The 24909-nt window shown below is 46.6% G+C and overlaps 1 protein-coding gene across 1 annotated transcript in view; it reads left to right on the top strand.

Moving 5' to 3' along the window:
- LOC131184311 (cytochrome P450 2J6-like) overlaps window positions 1-24909 on the top strand; it is a 63485-nt gene that overhangs the window by 32183 nt on the left and 6393 nt on the right. Inside the window, exons 5-11 of the mRNA XM_058155449.1 lie at window positions 1759-1969; window positions 4859-5021; window positions 7878-8030; window positions 12140-12300; window positions 18258-18431; window positions 23274-23412; window positions 23601-23788. Coding sequence (XP_058011432.1) covers window positions 1759-1969; window positions 4859-5021; window positions 7878-8030; window positions 12140-12300; window positions 18258-18431; window positions 23274-23412; window positions 23601-23788 — 1189 coding nt within the window. The remainder of the gene's footprint in view (window positions 1-1758; window positions 1970-4858; window positions 5022-7877; window positions 8031-12139; window positions 12301-18257; window positions 18432-23273; window positions 23413-23600; window positions 23789-24909) is intronic.

Raw genomic sequence — 24909 nt, 5'->3', positions numbered from 1 at the left:
TTTTGGGGGTCTTTTTCTTTTGCTATAGAATTGTTGTCATTGTGTTGGTTGAATCAGTTCACAGGGGGACTAAACATCAGGAACCTGATTTTTTTCCCTTGCTTTGCAACATTTCCATTCTGTCTCATTTTGGCTTGTGAACCTCCCAACCCAGGGTTTGCAGTAAACCAGGGTTGGGGCACAACAGGAGGACCCCATTTGTTCTGGAGAAGGAAAAATGGGGAGATATTAATTTGCAAAGGTTTGTGAGAGCATCTCCAACTTTTGTGTGCTGTGAGCTTAAATAGACCTCTTTACTTATTTCTTCCAACCGCATTCTGTGTTTTCTCTTGGTAAAGTAAGGCAGCTGGTGTGAAGATCTCATCGGATCCTCATGGTTGCAAAGCTATCTGATAGACAGAACCCAGAAAGAATGAGCAACAGCAACAAAGACTAAAAGAAAAGAAAAAGACTAAAGGACAATAATTACTTTCTTCCAGCAGGAGCTAAACCAAAGGGAGGAATGTGGTATGGACCACGAGAAGGAAAGAGTAAGGAGTGAATAGAAAGGAATCTTCAGAATTACTCCAATTGGAGTAGAATTATTTATGCCATTATTTTAATACTCCATTCTTCTGTTATAGATTGGCTCTGTTCCCTTTTCGATATGTTGTTGTTCAGGAAGAATGGGTTTTTTTAGCCAGGTGTGCTCTGCCCAACTCAATGACCTCAGATTTAGACTTTTAGAGATCTTTGCAAAGACTTTATTTTGTCCAGAACAGTGGTGGGTTTCAAATTTTTTTACTACCAGTTCTGTGGGTGTGGCTTGGTGAACGTGGCAGGGGAAGGATACTGTAAAATCACCATTCCCTCCCCACTCCAGGGGAAGGATACTGCAAAATCTCCATTTCTTCCCGATTAGCTGCAGCACCGGAGGCAGAGAATAGATGGGAGCGGGGCCAGTCAGAGGTGGTATTTACCGATTCTCCTCTACTCAACTACTCAAAATTTCCACTACTGGTTCTTCAGAATTGGTCAGAACCTGCTGAAGTCCACCTCTAGTGCAGAATATTGATGCTTGGGAATAGATTCCAAACCAACAGGCTGTCCACTTCAATGCAGATTATATAGCTGCCCATGTTTTAACCAACTCTGGGAAATCTCCCAATGAAAGTTAAAACTTACAAAACCATATTAATACTATAAAACTGAGTAGATTTGTAAGGTCCCAGAAGTTTCCCTGGAACCTTTGTAAGGTCCCAGAAGTGTCACTCTGCCAAAGAGAGTGACACTCGAGATGAGGCTTGTAAAAAAACCAGCTTTTTTTATTCTTTGGCTAAAGCAAAAGAGCTGGGTGATATTATTTTCAAAACACAGACAAAAGGATGTAAGGAATAGCCACATCCTGCGAGAGTGGCTCAGAGTATTTTATACATTTTATGCCGATAGAAACAAAATTTATCCGATCAGAGACAAAGTTTCGTCACTGACAATCTTAACTGGGGCTTATTTTGGGGATAGGGCTTATATTACCAGGATCCTGAAAAATCATGCTAGGACTTATTTTCCGGTTGGCTCTTATTTTTGGGGTAACAGGCAAAGCAAATCCTTTAACAGAAGCAAAGAGCAAAAGTTAGATTGATTTGTATCAATATGTCCTTTCAGAATAAAAACAAGAAAAACAACAAAGTCCCAGTCCCAGCTGCAGTTTTGAATGTGCAATTATCCAATCTTATCCCAGCCTTGCGGGAATACACTTCCTCTTTGACTTTTTGCCAGCAGAGAAATACACAGCAGAGAAAGGAGGGAGAAAAACTCTGCTTTGAATATGGCTATTTTCAGCTGGCTGATCGTTCTTCTTTCCCTCTTATTCTTCTGGTTTTGGAAAAACAAACGTCCCAAAGATTTCCCCCCTGGGCCATGGAGGTTACCACTGCTTGGGAATCTACTTCAGTTCAATATGAGAGACCCTCTGAAGAGCTTTGATCAGGTAAGGCTCCTTAATTGCTCTTATATTAAACTCCATGGAATCACTTTGCAGTAAAGAAAGAAGTTTGGCTGCATTTTTTTTTAAAAAATAGGCTATCTGAGCGGTGTGCTGGGTCTGTTAAATGTTTCTGCGTGTGTTTGAAAATATACCCTGCGGCCGATTGAGGAGAAATGTTGAAAACCTTATGCAGATGATGAAATTCCAGCTACATTTGATTCCTAATGGCACTGAGCTGCTTCCAAAAGATTCATCAGGGTTTATTTGTGTTGCGTGGAAGGTTCATGAATGTTTGAACTGAATTCCAGGAGTCGGCTCTGCCCCTTTCCAAAGCAACGCTTGGAATTGCCTAGGACACAACCCGAAATCTTTCTAGACCACCTTAAAAAAACCCAAATTCTTCGGAGAAGAGAGAAAAAGCCCTGCAGCTGCTGGAAGTCACTGCTTTCACTTTCTTGTAAACATTGCAATTCAATTCTGTCACTTTGATACGAAATTTCTATTATGCAATTAGGGGAACTTGTTTTTAAACAAACACCAATGTGTAGCAATTCCCCTGTAGAAAAAGCCCACCGCTCTTAATCTGAGATTTCAACCAGGAGGCGTCTGATGAAAGGCTTCCAATAATTGTTGTTAGAGTTTGCACTTTGTCTTTGCCCCAAGGAGGTCTGTGAATTCTCACAAATGGTGAAAGTTAGAAAAGGGAAGACATTGTTATTCCTGTGTGTTCTTGGCCTGTTTTTAGTACAAATGAGGCCAAGAGCACCACCTTCTTGGAAAACATGATCTGCCAGGCATCGTTCTTTGAGCGGAAATAAACTTTACACATTTCTACTTGCTATTTGAAGGATTAGCATGAAGTACTGCCCAATAGAAAAAGTTAAAAGGTTATTTAGACACTGAAGTGGAATCAGAGGTGGGTTTCAGCAGGTTCTGACCAGTTCTGGAGAACCGGTAGCGGAAATTTTGAGTAGTTCGGAGAACCGATAGTAAAAATTCTGACTGGCCCCGCCCCCATCTATTCTCTGCCTCCCAAGTCCCAGCTGATCAGGAGGGAATGGGGATTTTGCAGTATCCTTCCCCTGCCACCAAGCCACACCCAGAGAACTGGTAGTAAAAATTTTTGAAACCCATCACTGAGTGGAATCATGTTGTAAACAAAGTAGTAGAATGAGGTTGCTGGAAAACCATGCTTATATTTATCACTTGCAGCTTTTATGTATAATGAGAGATTATGCACCAAAGACAAATTCCTTATGTGTCCCATCACACGTGGCCAATACAGAATTCTATTCTATTCTATTCTATTCTATTCTATTCTATTCTATTCTATTCTATTCTATTCTATTCTATTCTATTCTATTCTATTCTATTCTATTCTATTCTTTCTGATAGTATAGCCTTTTAATATCACATTCAAATGATTCTTTTGCCAGATGTATACAATTATACATCCGAACTGCACTGCATTGTTTTCCAGTGTCATATAATATATGTGGGTATGTGGGTATATATATATATATATATATATATATATATATATATATATATATATATATATATATATATATATATATATATATATATATATATATATATATATCTTAGTTATTGGGTTTTCTCCGCGTAAAATTGGAAGTGTCTTGTGACGTTTATGAATCTCATTCGTCATCTTCAGGCTTCAGCTTCGTGCTTCTGGGAGCACTGTGTGATTGCAGCTGTTTCTTCCTTTTTAACTGCTAGTGGGGGTTTGAACTGATTGGGTGGGAGCTTGGCTGTGCTCTGATGGGGTTTTTTTGTGCTCTGATTGGATGGGGGTGTGTCCTGTTTGGGTGGGGGCTTGGTTGTGCTCAGATTAGTCTGAGCTGCGGTCTGGCTTCACCACCACACATCCACCCAGAAAGCAGACCCAAACCCACACTGATCATGAAGCACGACCAAGGACCAGAAGCCAGACCACAGCTGCAACATTAGCCATTTCAAACCCCTCCAATCCATACATGCAGCAGACTGACACCCACTATGAAGATGTAGAACGACCACGACCACGAAGCCAAACAACAGCAATGCAGCTCACCAGCTCAAATCCCCATGCAGCTCAGACTAATCTGAGCACAACCAAGCCCCCACCCAAACAGGATACACACCCATCCAATCAGAGCACAAAAAAACCCCCATCCAATCAGAGCACAGCCAAGCTCCCACCCAATCAGTTCAAACCCCCACTAGCAGTTAAAAAGGAAGAAACAGCTGCAATCACACAGTGCTCCCAGAAGCACGAAGCTGAAGCCTGAAGATGACGAATGAGACTTGGTCGAAACGTCGCCAAGACACTTCCAATTTTACGCGGGAGAAAACCCGAATAACCAAAGACCTACATACAAACACCCGCGAAAACCTCAGAAAACATATATATATATTATATATATATATAATTCTATTTTTTTTTATTGTTATGTTTATGTAGTGTATATTGGTGGCAGTGACCCTTTGAGAGCTGTATGCAATGAAATTTCATTTTAATGTATGCCAATTCGTGTACATTTAAAGTGACAATAAAGTGATTCCAAGTCTAAGTGGGTCTATGTTAAGAGGTACCACACCAAAAAGCAGGAAGAAGAGCTATATTATCATCTATAAATTAATCCTTTCCCCGTTACAATATGGTATACAATATTCCTACTAAGTAGTCCAGTGAAAGTTCTGCATACAATGTATGCATACAAGTTGAGTAGGGAGGGGGTAACAGCCGATCACTTTGAAGACTGGAGCATGAAGGAACGAGAGTTCATTGTTCAACTTCATCACCTTGGTGATGCTACGTCGTATCATTGCAGCAATTGGTTCTCAGTGATTTCCTAGTAACTCTTTGCTCTTCCTGTTTCATTTCAGTTTGCAAAAAAATATGGTCCGGTCTTCTCTATTTATGTGGGAAGCAAACCTGTAGTTATAACTCATGGATTTCCTTCCGCAAAAGAGGTCTTCATGACAAAAGGCACAGAATTTGCTGGGAGATCAGACTTTTACATTATGGATATTATCACTAAGAAAAAAGGTAACAATATAATTTTAATACCACTTCAAGTTAATTGTTTTGTCATCTAATGTCATCACCTTTTCCCTGTGAATGCTCTCAAATGGTCCAGGCCTGGACCAGGGAGAAATCAGGCAAACAGATACATAGGAAACTCAGCAGCTCAAGAATCCCGGTACAGTCAGCTTACACCTTCGCTGACTGTTGGGGGTGAAGTATTGGCCCCCAGGGGAAGGGTGAGCAACTTAGGCATTCTCCTGGACAATCGGTTGTCCTTAGAAGAACATCTGACGGCCGTCGCCAGGGGAGCATTTTATCAGGTTCGCCTGATCTGCCAGTTGCGCCCCTTCCTTGACCGGGACTCCTTGCGCACGGTCACTCACGCCCTCGTTACTTCTCGCCTGGACTATTGCAATGCTCTCTACATGGGGCTCCCCTTGAAGAGCACCAGGAGGCTCCAGCTAGTCCAGAATGCGGCTGCGCGGGTAATAGAGGGAGCACCACGTTGCTCCATATAACACCTATCCTGCGTGGCCTGCACTGGCTGCCAGTAGCCTTCCGGGTGCAATTCAAAGTGTTAGTGACCACCTTCAAAGCACTCCATGGCTTAGGACCAGGCTATTTACGAGACCTCCTGCTGCCACCGCTGGCCTCCCAACGACCTGTGCGCTCCCACAGAGTGGGCCTGCTCAGGGTGTCGTTGACCAAACAATGTTGGTTGGCGGCCCCCATGGGGAGAGCCTTCTCTGTGGCAGCACCAGCCCTTTGGAACGAGTTACCTCCAGGGTTACGCCAACTCCCCGACCTCCGAACCTTCAAGTGGGAACTGAAGACCTTACTATTTAATCGTGCGGGACTAGCCTGAGTGTATTTTAATTATAATTTTAAATTTTAAGGGTTTTTACGTCGGTCTATGACCTTTTAGTTAATTAGGCCTATTTAATATTTGTTTTAAATTCGTTTTAAATTTGTTTTTTATATTATGTATTATTTGTGTTTTTAATAGGACTGTAAACCGCCCTGAGTCCTTCGGGAGAAGGGCGGTATAGAAATTAAACTATAAATAAATAAATAAATAAATAATCCAAGTTTTACTTCTTACTCAGAGGCCGGAGCCTTGGTACACATTAACACACAGAGATGTACAAAGTCAGCACTGGGAGCTCTCGCCTTCTAGCACGTCTTATTATTTTTTTTAATTTACATTTATATCCCGCCCTTCTCCGAAGACTCAGGGCGGCTTACAGTGTGTAAAGCAATAGTCTCATTCTATTTGTATATTTACAAAGTCAACTTATTGCCCCCCCAACAATCTGGGTCCTCATTTTACCTACCTTATAAAGGATGGAAGGCTGAGTCAACCTTGGGCCTGGTGGGGCTTGAACCTGCAGTAATTGCAGGCTGCTGTGTTTTAATAACAGGCTTCTTACAGCCTGAGCCATCACGGCCCTATGGCTCAGGGCCACACCTGCTGCTGGCCAGCACTGTGTCCAGGTGCCCCGGAGCTGTCCAGGGGGCTGGCCTGCTACTGGACTGTTGGCCGGCACTGTTTCCATGCACTGCCACCTCCACCGCTGCCAGTGCCAAGGAACGCACAGCTGACGGGCAACAGGCTGGCCCTGTTCTGGCATGTTCTGCTGCTACAACCTCTGCAGCTCCTCCCAGTCTCCGCTCGCCCACCAGTGAAGAAAACGGCTTTTGTGCCCCCCATCCCACCCCCAAGTAGGGTGAGCCCTGGATTGGGACCTGACACTAACATGGCTTACTTTCAAGTAAGAGAAGAAGCGATCAGTTGAAATTTTAGAATCGGTTAATCAGAAGGAAGGATTTAAAAATGAATGTTTGTTTGCTACTTTTTCATTACAGGTAGTCCTTGGTTTACAACCGTTTGTTTAGTGACCAGGGGCACTGAAAAATTAACATGTTGTTTTTTTCACACTTACAACCATTGCAGCATCCGTGATATGATCAACATTCGGGTTCTTGTCGACTGTCTCGTATTTATGACGGTTGCACTGTCCCAGAGTCTTGTGATCACCTTGTAGAAAGTTAGCACCCACCCCTCTCCTAGAAGAATGAAATATTCTAAGAAATAGTAAAAAGGCAGAATACTATATTTCCATGGATGAGAAAAGGAGAAAGATATTTTTAAAGACAAAGAGCAGCTCCCTGCCCCCCAGCAGATATTTGGTGCACATTAAGACTGGGCCAGTCTATCTACAAGACAGTTAGAATTTGAGCTCCAGGTTGATGGGATTAAGACATGACCCTCAGGACATAATAGGATTAGCCCTCTGCCCATCTAGCAGCAGGGTTTACTGCACTGTGAAATCACCTGGGGACAATTATAGCACCCAGTTTGATTGAATTAAGTTCAATCAAACTTAATTCAGACAACCTAAAATGTTAGCTTTGACCCCTGCATAGCCTCCCCCCCCCCCGGGAGTCTGACAACCAATAGAATGCACAGGAACAGGAAGCTCATGGGCAAGGCCTAAGAGAGAGTATAAATACCGCTCTCTCTCAACTCCATGTGTTCAGCTGCCCAGGACCTAAACCCCATGTGGTCCTGTCCATCAAGAAACCATCTTTCCAATCAGCCTCCATGTTTCCAGTGTCTTTCTCCTCACTTGGAACTGAACCCAGATGGATATTTCTTCCAACAACCTTTTGCAACCTTCTGACAAGCAAAAACAATGGGGGAAGCTTTTGCCTGACAGCTGCATGATTCAGTTACACCTGCTGTGATTCTGTGGCAAGAAAGGTCATAAAATGGAGCAAACCTCACTCACCCACTGTCTCACTTAGCGACCAAAATGTTGGGCTCAATTGTGGTTTTAACTCAAGGACTACCTGTCTCAATCTTTGATTTGACAGGCATAATCTCACAGCCTTATGGTGAAGTGTGGAAGGAGCAAAGGAGGTTTTCGCTGATGCTTTTCAGAAACTTTGGCGTGGGAAAAAATCTGATGGAAGAAAGGATCCTGGAAGAAGCATCTTATTTGATTCAGGCTTTTACCGAGAACATGAGTAAGCTCTCCTGGGAGAGGGTGGGATGGTTGGGAATTGTCACTTTGGAGTTGTTCTCTTTTCCATAGGACATAGTTGACTTCAAAGTTGGCCATTGAATTGGTGCACGGATGCAGAATGGGAGAAACGTAGAATTACGATTGCATAACATTCAAAGCTCTATCTATAATTGGCCAAAATGAGACCTACCCTTTGTTTTATTTACCGTATATACTCGAGTATAAGCCGAGTTTTTCAGCACGTTTTTTGTGCTGAAAAACGGCCCCTCGGCTTATACTCGAGTCTACGTCTTCGGGAACCCCGCACAGGAGGGGGTACCGAACGGACTCCCATGGGAGGGACGGGGAGCGGGCCCGCCGAGGTCTCGCGGGATTTGTCGCCCCCAGGCCGGCCCCCATTCCTGTGTCTGGTGGGCGGACGGCGCAAACTTGGCGGACTGTGCATTGGCGCGGGGAAGCCCTGGTGGTGCAGTGAGAGGGCTGGGCAGGGGAGCCGCCAGCCTTCTCGGCTGAGGGAGGGAGGGTTTCCCCGACCGCGCGAGCTCGCCGCCGCGAGAGCCACCCAAAGGCCAGAAGAAAGGTCATTCCATCGAGTAATGGAGCGGCTCCTTCCTCTCCGCTTACCCATGCTGTGCGAGCCCGGCTGGGCTGCAACCCCGCCGCCGCCGCTCCTTCCTCAGCCTCCCGGGCTCGCGCTCTAGCAGCCGCCAAGCTCAGGCCGGACTCGCAGCTCCCATCAGCACTCGCGCGCGCGATTCGGGCAGGAGGAGTCGGGCTCGCTCTGTGGCGGTGGCGCCGCTGCCGCCGCCGCCACCACCGCCACGGAGCGAGCCCGACTCCTCCTGCCCGAATCGCGCCGTGCGAGTGCTGATGGGGAGCTGCCGAGTCCGGCCTGAGCTTGGCGGCTGCTAGGGCGCGGGCCCCGGGGGGCTGAGGAAGGAGCGGCGGCGGCGGGGTTGCAGCCCAGCCCGGCTCGCACAGCCTGGGCAAGGCGGGGGAGGGAGGAGCCTTCGCCCATTACTCGATGGAATGACCTTTCTGACCTGAGTAACTCTGCAGCGGCGCAGAGCGCAGCGCCACCCCGCCCGCGACCCTCAAACTCGCGTCCCGCTTTCTGGTAAATTGGAGACGCCCCGGGTGAACAAACAATGCAGCAACTCAGAGCAAGCCGGCGATTGGCCAAGATCAACCAGTAGAAAAAGGTTCTCCCGTGTCGTCATTGTTGCTAGGCAGATGTTCAGGCGCAACGGGAGAGAGAGAAGAGGGGGAAACCTCCTCCCTCAGCCGAGAAGGACTGCACCGCCAGGCTTCCCCGCCAATGCATAGCCTGGCGGGAGTTACTGCAGCTCACCGGCTCCGCCCCAACTGGTGGTGTTGCAGCAGCTGCCGCTTAGCAAAAAGGTCGCCGCCCAAAACTCCTCGCCTTCTCCTGGGAAGGGCTGGATGGCTAGCCAGGAAGGGTTGAATAAGCAAGCCAACCTCCCTCCCTCCCTCCCTCCTCTCCCCCGCAAGCGAAAGAGCGTTTTCCCGTTGGAAGAGAGAGAGAGAGAGAAAGGAGGGGCCGTTCCTCCCCTTCTTTCATTCTTTCTTCTCCCTCCGTGCTTCAGAAGCTGGGCGTGTGTGCGCGCCTAGTCCCTTCTGTTCCGTGGCGCTGGAAGAGAGAGAGAGAGAGAAAGGAGGGCCGTTCCTCCCTTCTTTCATTCTTTCTTCTCCTCCGTGCTTCACCGTGCTGGGCGACCTGGAGCAGCTGCTCTTCAGCCAGATGCTCGTGAGTCAGCCTGCCCCTTCCTTCCCGTGGGGGTCTGCCTTGCTGGTGAAGGTTATTGGGGCTTTTGAGCAAGGGAGGAGGAACGCGAGCACCGCCTTTCGCGCTGGCATTCCGGGATTTCCCTTTGTTTAGAGCTGGGAATCCTCCTTCCCCCTTTTGCACTCCCTCCCTCCCTCCCTCTCTCTCTCTCTCACACACACACACACACACACAGACTTCTAAAGTCGATTGGCACAATGCTAAGCAAACACAGCAGTGGGTCAAGGGTGAAGGGCTAGGAACCTGGCAGGTGAAAGGTTGAGCGACATGAAAGGCAAAGACCACAATTGTTTTAAGAAAGAAGCTTTAGCAGGAGGGGGATGGAGGGTGTTTTAAGTTTTGGCAAACAGCCAGGCCAACTGTATTGGAGAAGGTCACACAACTGGCCTTAACATTTTAGCTGCTGTCTTTTCCTCACACTTGGGTTTAATGATATTAGAGATCCTTATTGCCCTGCCAAAAAAAAAAGAGCCACCCCAACGTCTATGAAAATTAACCTTCTCTGCCAAGAGACACTGTGCAGGGTATTTTCACTATTGGTGTGCATACAGGCTTAGATTTGTGCTGGGTTCTTAGTGCTTAGAGCACTGACCTTCAGAGGCACCCTGGTCCCTTGGAAGCTAAAGGAGGACTCATTTTCATGCTTGCAGTTGTATTGTCAATTTCTGTGAGACAATGTTGTTGAAGTAACTCACTCACTCATTCATTCATTCATTCATTCCTTGTGTGTCCAATCACACTTAGCCAATAAAAATTCTATTCTATTCTATTCTATTCATTCATTCATTCATTTTATTTTGTCAAATACATATTAAATAATTATATAAATATAAGCATGAATTGAATACATAAAAGGAATACAACTAAAGGGAACATTAGGACAGGGACGGTAGGCACGCTGGTGCTCTTATGCACGCCTTACAGACCTCTTAGGAATGGGGTGAGGTCAATACTAGATAGTCTTTGGTTAAGGCTTTGGGGATTTTGGGAAGAGACCAGAGTCAGGTAGCACATTCCAGGCATTAACAACTCTGTTACTGAAGTCACATTTTCTGCAATCTAGATTGAGAGGTTCACTTTAAGTTTGAATCTATTGTGTTCTCGTGTATTGTTGTGGTTGAAGCTGAAGTAGTCATTGATAGGAAGTACATTGTAGCAGATAATTTTATGAGCTATGCTCAGGTCATACCAAAGGTGGCGTAGTTCTAAATTTTCTAAAGCTGGGAATCCTCCTTCCCCCTTTTGCACTTTTATTGTTTTTCGTTCAAATAAATATTCATGTTATTTTACTTGGCTCTATCTTTATTTTTTACATTGACCAGTAGCTGCCTCATTTCCCACCCTCGGCTTATACTCGAGTCAATAGTTTTTCCCAGTTTTTGTGGTAAAATTAGGTGCCTCGGCTTATATTCGGATCGGCTTATACTCGAGTATATACGGTAATTGTAATATTTCTAAGGTTGAAGTCCTTAGTTCTTGGTTGGCAGAATGCCTAGAATATTCATAGACATGTGGGGATAAGTGGGAAATTTCACCATATATAAAATCCTAGAAAATATAACCAGTCGCCAACTTCTAATTTCATGGAATACTCTTTGCCCCCATTTATTGGGTCTGTGTTCCCCATTCACACATTCTGTTGAAAGAGAGAGGTTCATTGAGGATGCTTGGAAGACTAAATTTCTTGTCCTAGTGACCGACCCAGATTGGATCCTGCAACATTATCCTGGGACACATATATTCGCCTTCGTTCTATGTTCCTCATACTTCATATTGGCCCTGTGATGTCTTGGTAGCCATGGTAACGGTATGATGATTCCCCAGAAGCATTAAACTGCAAAGATGACCATGTGGGAGATTAATTTACACAAACATACACACACACACACAGGAGAGAGAGGGAAAGGGAGAGAGATCGTTTATTAGAAAATGGTCGAAAATAGCAGATATTTTTTCATCCTGGTGACTCAGGTATGGCAAAATTATTGTGAGCATTACATTCCACAGTGGATTTACTTCATATTCTTCTGATGATCTCTCTGCAACTGATACACTGGCTTAAGGGATAGTTTACTGCAACTATTTGAAGGGAAAATGCAGAAGAATGGATCTGTAGCTCCCAGGCTACATCCAGCACTTTAAGCTGTCCCTGTCCAGCCTTATTTTGAAGGCAACTGCTATTTTTTTCCTCCAGTTTATATATTGGTTTAGCCCTTCACAACTGTCCCAGGTTCTCATGTGGCCTCTTGCAAAAATTAATCCCTTATCCCTGATCTATAGTGATCTCTTGTTTTATTTTGCAGGGCTGCCTTTTGATCCTTATGAGTTCATTGACAGTGCGGTCGCCAACATACTTTCCACCATACTATTTGGGAAACGTTTTGAATATGACAGCAACTACCTGAGAAGCCTGCTGGACCTGATCCATCAAAATGTCAGACTGCCAGCAGGACCCTGGGCCTTGGTATCCTAAACGAGAAAAAAAAGCATTTAAAATTTAAGCACGGCTGGTGGGAATTTTAAATTCAATGTTCTTGATGTTACCATCGTCAGACCTTGAATGAGAAATGCCTCACCTATTTGGGAAACTGATTTTCCTTGCAATTAGAAGCCTCTTGTTTTATGGGGTCGTCTCATTAGAGTGCCAGGAAGAGAGGGCGAAGGCTCTCTTGAATAACAGTAATTATCCAAATTAAATGGGGTATAATTCTTCTAGTGCAGTGATGGCTAACTTTTTCCGGACTGAGTGCTCAAAGCGTGCATGCATATGCATGAATGCATGTGGACCTGACCCCCAAAATGCAATGTGTGCACAGCCCCTGCATGTGCTCCACCCCCTGCACATGCGCGCACACCCCCCACCAACCCCCGTACAGTGGTGGGATTCAGCCAGTTCGCACCTATTCGGGAGAACCGGTTGTTGGAACAAATCTTATTTTGTTTTTTCCCCACTTCAAAGGGCTAATCCTGTAAGGAACTGAAACATTTTGGTGTTGTTTCTGGCCTAATCTTTATTGCCCTGCTTACAGAAACTGCCTCTCTGGTTAACCCTTATTATATTGTAACAGCTAAGGCAAAGCGCCCATCGACATGAGTGACATTGAATAGGCCACGCCCACACGGTTACATGACCACTGACTACCCAGCTGGTCATTACGGCAGAGAACAGGTTGCTAAATTATTTGAATCCCACCTCTGCCCCCATACCTGCGTGGCAGAGACCCGAAGACCAGCTGGGCGGTGGGAGGCGCATGCACATACACAGATGAACTGAACTGTGGCAATGGCTTGCATGCCATCAGAGAGGGCGCTGCGCGCTAGAGGTTTACCATCACGATTCTAGTGTCTTCCCCACAAGTTCAGGATCCATTGGTTCCTGATGTTGTGGGTTGCGGGAAACTGACTGGCTTATAGTCACCCAGCTGACTTTCATGCCTAAAATGGGACTAGAATTCACAATCTCTTGTTTTTTTAGGCCACCTCCTTCACCATTACCCAGCATGGCTCTGAATTGAGTATAATAGTTCTATATTTAAATTTCAGTTTATTTAAACATTGGACTCCCTTTCAAATTGTGGGAGATATTTATACGAACCCTTTAGGGCAGTGGTGAAATCCTCCACGGTTTGCCACAGGTTTGCTGCCCGCGCATGCGTGGTGCATGCCAAATGCATGTTGCACACATGCATGTGCGGTGCGTGCCAAATGCACGATGGGTGTGCATGTGTATTACACCCCAAACACACACTGCATGCACATGTGCAGTATGCGCCAAACACATACTGTGCGCATCTACAGTGCATGCCAAACGTGCGCTTCACATGGAAAAAGGAGCTTAACAAGGTAAGTAGAACAACGAGAGGGGGGAACAGCTGGGCCGCATGATTTAGATTCTCTAGAAAGTAGGATTTCCTGCTTTCTAGTGAATATAAATTGCACAGCACCGCTGATCATCGGCAATAGCGGTTTGGACGAACTGGTAGCTATTTTTTACTACCCGGTTCACACGAATAGGTAGCTTTTATCACTACCATTTTACTAGAACCGATGCGAACCAGTAGCATTTCACCCCTGCTGTAGGGATTTTCTTTTCTCTTTTAATATATCCTGGAGAGGAGACTCTGTCGTGATTCAATTACCGTATATACTCGAGTATAAGCCGACCCGAATATAAGCCGAGGTACCTAATTTTACCACAAAAACTGGGAAAAACTATTGACTCGAGTATAAGCCGAGGGTGGGAAATGAGGCAGCTACTGGTCAATGTAAAAAATAAAGATAGAGCCAAGTAAAATAACATGAATATTTATTTGAACGAAAAACAATAAAAGTGCAAAAGGGGGAAGGAGGATTCCCAGCTTTAGAAAATTTAGAACTACGCCGCCTTTGGTATGACCTGAGCATAGCTCATAAAATTATCTGCTACAATGTACTTCCTATCAATGACTACTTCAGCTTCAACCACAACAATACACGAGAACACAATAGATTCAAACTTAAAAGTGAACCTCTCCAATCTAGATTGCAGAAAATGTGACTTCAGTAACAGAGTTGTTAATGCCTGGAATGTGCTACCTGACTATGTGGTCTCTTCCCAAAATCCCCAAAGCCTTAACCAAAGACTATCTAGTATTGACCTCACCCCATTCCTAAGAGGTCTGTAAGGGCGTGCATAAGAGCACCAGCGTGCCTACCGTCCCTGTCCTAATGTTCCCTTTAGTTGTATTCCTTTTATGTATTCAATTCATGCTTATATTTATATAATTATTTAATATGTATTTGACAAAATAAAATGAATAGAATAGAATAGAATAGAATAGCATAGCATAGAATAGAATAGAATAGAATAGAATTTTTTTATTGGCCAAGTGTGATTGGACACACAAGGAATGGAATAGAATAGAATAGAATAGAAAATATGGAATAGAATAGAATAGAATAGAATAGAATAGAATAGAATAGAATAGAATAGAATAGAATTTTATTGGCCAAGTGTGATTGGACACACAAGGAATGAATGAATGAATGAATGAGTGAGTGAATAGAATAGAATAGAATAGAATAGAATAGAATAGAATAGAATAGAATAGAATAGAATAGAATAGAATTTTATTGGCCAAGTGTGATTGGACACACAAGGAATGAATGAATGAATGAATAGAATAGAATAGAATAGAATAGAATAGAATAGAATAGAATTTTATTGGCTAAGTGTGATTGGACACACAAGGATCTACCACTTCTTTGGATGCCCTTCCCAAATTGAACACTGCAAGCATGAAAATGAGTCCTCCTTTAGCTTCCAAGGGACCAGGGTGCCTCTGAAGGTCAGTGCTCTAAGTACTAAGAACCCAGCACAAATCTAAGCCTGTATGCACACCAACAGTGAAAATACCCTGCACAGTGTCTCTTGGAAGAGAAGGTTAATTTTCATAGACGTTGGGGTGGCTCTTTTTTTTTTTTGGCAGGGCAATAAGGGTCTCTAATATCATTAAACCCACTTTAGAAGTCTCTGTGTGTGTGTGTGTGTGTGAGAGAGAGAGAGAGAGAGGAGGCTCCGGCTGAGCAAAGCGGCGGCGGGAGGCTGGGAGACGCGGGAAGTAGTCGGAGATCTGCTTGATGGGGCGGATGGGACCTGGGCAGACGTCGATGGCCATGTGCTCCTGGATGCTGATGGGCGGCTTGTCGCCTTTGCGGTGGCTCATGCAGGTGGCGCCCGGGGAAGGAGGCGGCTGCGGGGCTGCTGCGGGAGCCGCTGGTGCTGCTGGTGCTGTTGATGCTGCTGCCGCCGTTGCTGCCGCCAGGAGAGGCCGTCGCCAGCCCGGCCCTGCAGCGCCCGGCGCCCGGCCACGCTGCTGGCTGCTGGAGGAGGCGGAGGGAGGGACGGGAGGCGAGCAGCGGCGGCGGCGGCGGGCGGCGGACGGCGGGGCGGCAACGGTGGGCGGTGGAGGTGATGTCACCGGCTCTGCCCAGCCCTGCCCAGGCGAGGCCAGCAAAGGGCCGGGCGAAGGCGACGAGGCGGGGCTCGCAGCCCAGCTGAGCCGCTACGGAGGGAGGGAGGCGGGGCGGCTAGGCTCCGGGAAGGCAAACGGGAGGCGTTCGTCCACGGGATAGACTGCTGGGATCCACCGGGATAGACTGCTGCTGGAGCTGGAGGCTCGAAGGAAGGGAAGGGAGAGGGGTGGTGGAGCTCAAGGTTCTTTAGCCCTAGACACCTGCCCGCTAGAGAAGGGAGGAGATCGGGCCGGCCAGTCTCCGGGAAGGTAGACGGGCCGGATTCTTACCGGGATAGACAGCTGCTGGAGCTGGAGGCTCGACGCAGGAAGGAAGGGAGGGTGGCTGAGGACGGGCTCGTTTAAGGCTCTTCCAAAGCAGCCCTGCTGAACCGCCACGGAGGGAGGGAGAGCGGGCCGGCTAGGCTCCGGGAAGGCAAACGGGAGGCGTCGTCCACCGGGATAGACTGCTGCTGGAGCTGGAGGCTCAAGGAAGGGAAGGGAGAGGGGCGGTGGAGCTCAAGGTTCTTTAGCCCTAGACACCTGCCCGCTAGAGAAGGGAGGAGATCGGGCCGGCCAGTCTCCGGAAGGTAGACGGGCCGGATTCTTACCGGGATAGTCTGCTGCTGGAGCTGGAGGCTCGAAGGAAGGGAAGGAGGCGGCTGAGAACGGGCTCGTTTAAGGCTCTTCCAAAGCAGCCCTGCTGAACCGCTACGGAGGGAGGGAGGCGGGGCGGCTAGGCTCAGGAAGGCAAAACGGGAGGCGTTCGTCCACGGGATAGACAGCTGCTGGAGCTGGAGGCTCGACGCAGGAAGGAAGGGAGGTGGCTGAGGACGGGCTCGTTTAAGGCTCTTCCAGCAGCCCTGCTGAACCGCTACGGAGGGAGGGAGGCGGGGCGGCTAGGCTCCGGGAAGGCAAACGGAGGCGTTCGTCCACGGGATAGACTGCTGCTGGAGCTGGAGGCTCAAGGAAGGGAAGGGAGGGTGGCTGAGGACGGGCTCGTTTAAGGCTCTTCCAAAGCAGCCCTGCTGAACCGCCACGGAGGGGAGGGAGGCGGGGCGGCTAGGCTCCAGGAAGGCAAACGGGAGGCGTTCGTCCACCGGGATAGACTGCTGCTGGAGCTGGAGGCTCAAGGAAGGGAAGGGAGGGTGGCTGAGGACGGGCTCGTTTAAGGCTCTTCCAAAGCAGCCCTGCTGAACCGCCACGGAGGGAGGGAGAGCGGGCCGGCTAGGCTCCAGGAAGGCAAACGGAGGCGTTCGTCCACCGGGATAGACTGCTGCTGGAGCTGGAGGCTCGAAGGAAGGGGAAGGGGAGGGGTGGCTGAGGACGGGCTCGTTTAAGGCTCTTCCAAAGCAGCCCTGCTAAACCGCTACGGAAGGGAGGGAGAGCGGGGCCGCAGTAACTGAGAAAAGGCTGACGAGGCGGCTGGGCTACCTTCTGGCCTCATGAGTCGGCCGTCCGTCCGTCTGGCTACTGCTCGGCAGCCGGCTTTGAAAAAGGTCCCGTCGCTGGGTTCCGGGACTTTTGTTTTTTTTTTTAAAAAAAAAACACCACCTTCCCCTTTTCTCCCTAGTTGGGGGCGTTTTCCCAGTTCCCTGTTTTTTTTCCGCCCTTGCCTGTTGAGTTTTACCTGACAAGTTTCTTGCGCTTCCCCTCGACCTCCCCTCCCTCCCTCCCTCCGTCCCTTCCTCCCTCCCTCCCTCCCCTGTCTTGTTTGTAGCCCCAGCGTCCCCTTTCGGTTGTATTTAAATCCAGAGCTTGAAACCTCCTCAGTGGGAGGAGAGGAACGTCGATTTGGCAGCTGACCGCACTTGCACGGGCTGGGTAAGGAGAGCCCTAGGCAGCCTGCGGCGCCGGGGAGGGAGAAAAAGAAGAAGCAGCCAAGAAAAAAGGGGTGGGGTGGGGTGGGGGAAATGAATTTAGGAGGGCGAGCGTGTGTGTGTGTGTGTGTGTGTGTGTGTGTGTGTGTGTGTCTGCGCGCGCCCGTCCGCCCCACGAGGAATGCCAGCTATTTCTTTGAAGGCGGTGTGTAGCCAGGCGCCTCCTTCCTTCGCTTGAAACCCGGGAGGGTTTTCACTCTTCGCTCCCTGCGTGTGTATTTGTCAACAATTATAACTCTTCGGTCGGGGTCCCTTGCCTTGCCTCGCCTCTCCCTCGTGCCCTCTCTGTCAACGCTGTCAACAATTATAACTAACGCGCGGGTAATTGTGCGTGAGGGGTGTGCGTGTGTCCACATAGGAATAAAATGCGCATGCGCGCGCACTAACGAGAGCTAGCTGCCTGCGGTAGAAAGGACTCGCTGCAAGAGGAAGGGCTGACGATCAGTATAGTATAAGCGCTTTTCAGCACAAAAAACGTGCTGAAAAACTCGGCTTATACTCGAGTATATACGGTAACCAATTTTGGCTTTTCTTCTGTTTGTTGGCAGCTTTTCAATGCCGTGCCTTTGGTGAGAAGGCTTCCCCTGCCTCATCAGAAAATATTAACAAAGGTCCGTAAAATGCTTGCTTTTCTTGAAAAAGAAATGCAGGAACACAAAGCAACCTTGACGCCTGGAGAACCTCGGGATTTCATTGACGCATATTTAGAAGAAATTCAGAAGGTAGATTTGTTAGTCCTGTTTTTGATTTGTATATATTTTTTTCTCATCCCGTGTCTCTTTCGCTAACCTAACAAGTTGTACTAACACAACTGTTGTTTGGCATATGGCTGTAATTTAGTCTGGTATTTAAAATACCATGAAGATTTATTTTGGGGGGGTTAAAAATTTCAGTGTGACTCTTGGAATTTGTGCAGTTTATACATTTTTTCCAGGGAGAAGGAAATAGGAGAAAAATATTTGGGTCCTGCTATGGTCAGCCTGGTCATCTCCTACATATATTCTTGAAAACAGTTGTTCCCCATATTTTGTGTCCTTCTCAACTTGTGTTCTCCAACAGTTTGGGAGTGCAATGAATCTCTTAAGGGGGTTGCAGTGGTTCAGTGGCTAAGATGCTGACCTTGTCGATTGAAAGGTTGGGAGTTCAGCAGTTTGAATCCCTAGTGTCACATAACTGGGTGAGCTCCCATTACTTGTCCCAGCTTCTGCCAACCTAGCAGTTCGAAAGCACATAAAAAATGCAAGTTGAAAAATAGGGACAACCTTTGGTGGGAAAGTAACAGTGTTCTGTGCACTTTTGGTGTTTAGTCATGCTGGCCATATGATCACAGAGACGTCTTCAGACAGCGCTGGCTCTTTGGCTTTGAAATGGAGATGAGCACTGCCCCCTAGAGTCGGGAACGACTAGCACATACATGCGAGGGGAACCTTTGCCTTTACCTTTACCATATGGGTCTTTGCTTAGCTTGTTCTGTAAACCTAGCAAAGTGAACATTCTCTGTTAAAATCAAACTCTTTGAATCTGAATTCCAGACAATACACAGCTATAAATATTATGCTATAAATACTATAAATATACAGCTATAAACACAGGGGTGGGATTCTACCGGTTTGGAACGGTTCAGGCGAACCGGTAGCTCTGATGACCTGTTTGGCCCACCCGCCTGCCCCTGCGCTTTACGTACTTTTATCTTCTCAACTGATTGGTGCGGCAGAGCGGATTGCCGCACCTCAACTGTGTTAATCTTAAGTGGTAACACAGAAGGTTAGTATTTGTAAAGCCACATGTGCAGCATGTGGTGGCACACACACAAAGCGCACGAGCGTGCATGAAGCACATGATGACCAAACCGGCAGCGTTCCAGCACTGTATAAACCCACTGAAAAGAACTCAAAGCCAGAAGCCCACATTGGCTCTTGTGCAATATGTGGACCTGCTCGCTAATATTTTTCAAGACTTTTCTATCTGTCTTGCAGTATCGCTCTTGTGTTGATGACCCCAAAATGAAATCAAATCAATTTATTTCAGCCATAAAGACAAAATATCTAATTGAAGATTTTTTACACGAATTATCCATCTATCTATTGTCTGTCTGTCTGTCTGTTATCTATCTGTCTGTCTGTCTGTCTGTCTGTCTGTCTATCTATCTATCTATCTATCTATCTATCTATCTATCTATCTATCTATCTATCTATCATCTATCTATCTATCTATCTATCTATCTATCTATCTATCTATCTATCTATCTATCTATCTATCTATCTATCTATCTTCTGTCTACCATCTAGCATCCATCCATCCCAGGGGTGGGTTCTAATTTTTTTTACTACAGGTTCTGTGAGCGTGGCTTATTTTGTGGGCGTGGCTTGATGGTCATGTGACAATGGGCGTGGCTTGGTCATGTGACTGGGTAGGCGTGGCTTGGTGGTCATGTGACTGGGTGGATGTGGCCAACTTGATGTCACTCACGTCAATTTCCCTGTCTATTTATTTACTACTACTGAACATCCAAACTATACTATTAAATCCTATGTATATATGCCATATGTGTACATACATATTACATAGTATAGCGTGTATAGGCACACAAAGAGATACATTATCTACTATATATATACTGCATGTACACACACACACACACACACACACACACACACACACCCCTCTTCTAAAACTATACACATTCAACCTCACTTACTACATTTGAAAAAAAACCAAACACACCCAGAGTCCACTTTCTGCCACACATTTAACTATAACTTCTGTACATTTAGAACATTACACAAACTTCAGACGTTCTTCCCTAACTTTCACATGACTGTTAGAGCCAGGAGAGATCATGGATTGAGTAAAATGTGGTGAAACTCACTTAACAATGCTCTTGCTTAGCAAACAAAATTTTGGACTCAATTCTGATCATAAGACAAGGACTATCTCTACCTTCCTCTGCATGGCAGCCTTGTCCTAGTAAACTTCTTCTCCTTTCTGGCAATTTTCCTCTCTGTTAGAGGCACCAAAATAATCCAGAGATGTAAAGTTTCCTGCTGGAGGAGGGGGTTGAATTAGATGGCCTCTAAGGTCCCTTCCAGACCTAGATTGCTGTCCTGTTTCAAAGTGTCTTCTGAAGCCACGTCTAGTGCCAGGGTTTGTGGTCCTTTCCTTCCTCTTCTTTCTCTCTCTCTCTCTGTCTCTCCCGTCCTTTCTCTTTCTTCTTTCTTTCTCTCTTTCTTGTCTCTCCCTTTCTTTCTCTTTTTCTTTCATTCATTCTTTTCTCTCTCTCTCTTTCCTTTTTTCTTTCTCTCTTTCTTTCTTGTCTCTCCCTTTCTTTCTCTTTTTCTTCCTCTTTTGCATTATTTTGTGCCACAAATAAAATTGGATTATTTTGTGCCATCAATCAACCATCCATGAATCTTTCTTTCCTTCCTTCCTTCCTTCCTTCCTTCCTTCCTTTCTTGTCTCTCCCTTTATTTCTTTTTTTCTCTTTCTTTCCCCCCTCTCTCTCTCCCTCTCTCCCTCTCCCTCCCTCCCTCCTTCAAAGTCTAGGACAGGGGTCTGCAAACTTGGCTCCTTTAAGACTTGTGGACTGTTCAGCTCCCAGTTGAACTCTGGGAGTTGATTGGTCCACAAGTCTTAAAGGAGCCAAGTTTGAAGATGCCTGGCCTAGGAGAGTGAGACCAGGAGGCCCGAGAGAAAGTACTAAGCACTCAGAACAGGAGCTTCAGGTGGGGGCCAAAACGGGAACTTCAGGCGGCAGTGGTGGCAGTGGTGGTGGCGGCAGCGGCAGCAGCAGCCAAAATGAGAACTTCAGGCTGCATGGCTTTTGCTGCGGCAAGCCATGGCGGCAATGGCAGGGCATTCTGGCTCCCGGGGACTTTGCAGTGGTGGCGTCGGCAGTAGCATCGGCATTGGCGGTAGTGGCATCGGTGGCGGCGGTGGTGGTGGCGGTGACATAGTGGCGGCGGTAACGGCAGGGCATCTTGGCTCCTGGGGACTTGGCGGTGGCGGTAGCGGCAGCGGCAGCAGCAGTAGTGGTGGTGGGAGTCCCAGGAACTTTTCCTGCATGGCTTTTGCTGCGGCAGGTAGCGGCTGCCACGGCAGGCCATCCCAGAACTCCCAGGAGTTTTCCTGGGTGGGTTTGCTGTGGCAGGTAGCGGCTGCCACGGCAGGCCATCCCAGAACTCCCAGGGAGTTTTCCTGGGTGGGTTTTGCTGTGGCAGGTAGCGGCTGCCACGGCAGGCCATCCCAGAACTCTCAGGGAGTTTTCCTGGGCGGCTTTTGCCATGGCAGGCTTTGGCGGCAGGCAAGCATGGCAGGGCCGCAGGGAAGGGAATAGGCTGCTAGCTGCCTTTCCGATGGCCGGGCCCCCCAACATGCTTGCTTGCCTTCCACGCGCCCTTCCCGATGGTCCCATGGCAGACCCGTTTTCCTGCCTTCCTCCCTCACCACCGCCACTTTGTTCGGCTGCTTACCTTCCTCGGTGGCTGTCAGGAAGGGAAGCTGACTAGGAAGGCAAGGAAGGCAAGTTGACTGGAGTTTTCTGCCACTGTTGGAAAGCCGCTGTCTCCGCCATGTTCCTTGAGCATGTGCATCCCAATAGACTTGCAAGGCAATGGGATGCGCATGCATGAAGAATCTGGTGGCAAAAAACATGGCGGCCAGGGCGAGCTACCGGCGACCAGTGACTGATTTGGGGGCGTGGCCAGACATCTATTACTACCGGTTCTGCGAGCAACTAAATTTTTTTACTACCGGTTCTCCTGAACTGGTGCAAACCGTAGCAACCCACCACTGATTCATCCATTTCCATCTATCAACCATCTATCATCCATTCATCCATCATATCTCTCTCCGTCTCTCTCATCTACCCATCCATTTAAATCCCCCCTTCCTCCAAAAAACAATTGCGTTTAGTAAGCTCTACATATAAATAAGAACCAGTAAAATATAACTGAAAATATTGTAAAAAGTTAAATAAGTATCCTAACTTAGTTAATGGTATGATGTACTGTATAGATGGTACTGCAAAACAGGACAACCTGGGAAGAGATTTTTATCTGAAAGAAGTAACAGTAAGCAGAAATTCCACTCCCTGTCTGGAAATTTCAAGATCAATTAAATGAAAATTTTCCTACAGTCCTCATTGAGCAGAGTTTCTTAACCTTGGCAATTTTGAAACAAGTGGCCTTCAACTCCCAGAACTCCCCAACCAGGAAGCTGTGGGAATGCCTCCTTTTCATCATTAAATTCCTGAACTGTTTTCGCCCTGATGAATTGAAGATTTCCCAGTTCTTTGCATGCTTGCTTGCTTCTCCTCCTCCTGCTTCATTTCCCTTTTTAGTGATAAAGTGAGTGACTTTTCAGAATAAAGTCTTCAGGACAAAGCTTCCTTCTTTCCTTTCCTTTCCTTTCCTTTCCTTTCCTTTCCTTTCCTTTCCTTTCCTTTCCTTTCCTTTCCTTTCCTTTCTCCCCCTGCCCCCCTCCCCTCCCCTTCCATTCCCTTCCCTTCCACTGAATATATAGGTGGTAAAAATCCTGTTTCCATTCTTTGTTTTAACTATCAAAAGCCAGAGAGGAAAGGTTCAAGTTTTGAAGAAGAGCAACTACGAGTCTTATTGTTTGACCTACTCATTGCTGGGACAGAGACAACATCAGGAACACTGCAGTGGGCCTTCCTCTATTTGGTGGCCTTTCCAGAGATCCAAGGTACAGAATTGTGAAACGGTGCCCTTTAGTAGAAAAAGTAATATTACATAAAATGGGAAAGAAGGAAGTTAGTATCATGGCAGGAAATTTAGTAATCTGTGTACAGTACTTGGTTGGGAAGCAAACCGATGTCTACTTAAAGTCAATGAAATCTTTTCCAGAAGGTAACTGAGCTATTTGTTCCTCAGAGAAATGCTGGAAGGAAATAGATACAGTTCTGGGAAACAAGGCAAGACTGAAATGTGAGGATCGTGTAAGGTTGCCCTACACAAATGCCGTCATTCATGAAATCCAACGCGTATCAAGTATAGTTCCTCTTGGAGTAGCTCGTAAAGCCATTAATGACGTGCAACTTTTTGGATACAAAATTCCCAAGGTAAAGACAGAAACCTTTGAGTGGGAACAGTGTAGTGTTGGTGATTCTCCAGGCAAATTTGTAGTTGTCTGATGTGAGAGATCTCTGTCTGTCTGTCTGTCTGTCTCTCTCTCTCTCTCTGTCTCTGTCTGTCTGTCTGTCTCTCTGTCTCTCTGTCTCTCTCTCTCTCTCTCTGTCTCTCTCTGTCCCACTCTGTCTCTGTCTCTGTCTCTGTCTCTGTCTCTGTCTCTGTCTCTCTCTCTCTCTCTCTCTCTCTGTCTCTCTCTGTCTCTGTCTCTGTCTCTGTCTCTCTCTCTCTCTGTCTCTGTCTCTGTCTCTGTCTCTGTCTCTGTCTCTGTCTCTCTCTCTCTCTCTGTCTCTCTGTCTCTCTCTCTCTCTATATATATATATATGCGTGTGTGTGTGTGTGTGTGTGTGTTTATGTGTGTGTGTCTATCTCTATCTACATATTTGTCTCTATTTATATCATCTGTCTACATCTCTAGTTTTATCTGTATCTTCTTCTTCTTGTGCCACATCTGTTATCAGACATTGGCGATCATGTTGGCAACCCTTTTTTTATCAACAGTCACATGAAAAAGTGCTTCTGAGTTTTGTCCAAACCAGTCCCTTAGGTTTTGAAGCCATGATGGTCTTCTTCTGCCTGGACCTCGTTTGCCTTCAATCTTTTCCTGGAGGATTAAGTGAAGGATGTTGTATTTTTCTGGGTGGCCGTGTTACATGTCCAAAATATTCCAATTTTCGCTTTTTTTATGGTTTTTATGATTTCCCTTGGCTTTCCCAGGTGGCTTATCACCTTCTCATTTCTGATTTTGTCAACCCAGCTTATATGTAACAGCCATCTGTAAATCTACATTTCAAATGCTTCTAGTTTCTTCAAGTGGTTTTCTGTCAGAGACCAAGCTCTACTTACTCTGTAAAGCAGGATAGAAAAGATGTAACATCTGACAAGCCTGATTTTCAGTCTCAGACTTATGTTGGTGGAGAGAAGCTCATGGTGACAACATCTCCTGCCTTGCTCCCTCACTCCTTGTTTTCTAATACCAAGTTCAGCACTGTTCAGATCTTCTCGCTGCTCCTTCTCATCCTCAACTGCTGTCTTTAACCACTTCTCAATGGGC

The sequence above is a fragment of the Ahaetulla prasina genome, chromosome 12 (assembly GCF_028640845.1).
Source record: "Ahaetulla prasina isolate Xishuangbanna chromosome 12, ASM2864084v1, whole genome shotgun sequence".
Lineage (NCBI taxonomy): Eukaryota > Metazoa > Chordata > Lepidosauria > Squamata > Colubridae > Ahaetulla > Ahaetulla prasina.
Note: the sequence above shows the minus strand (reverse complement) of the source record. Positions and strands in the feature narration are given on the sequence as shown.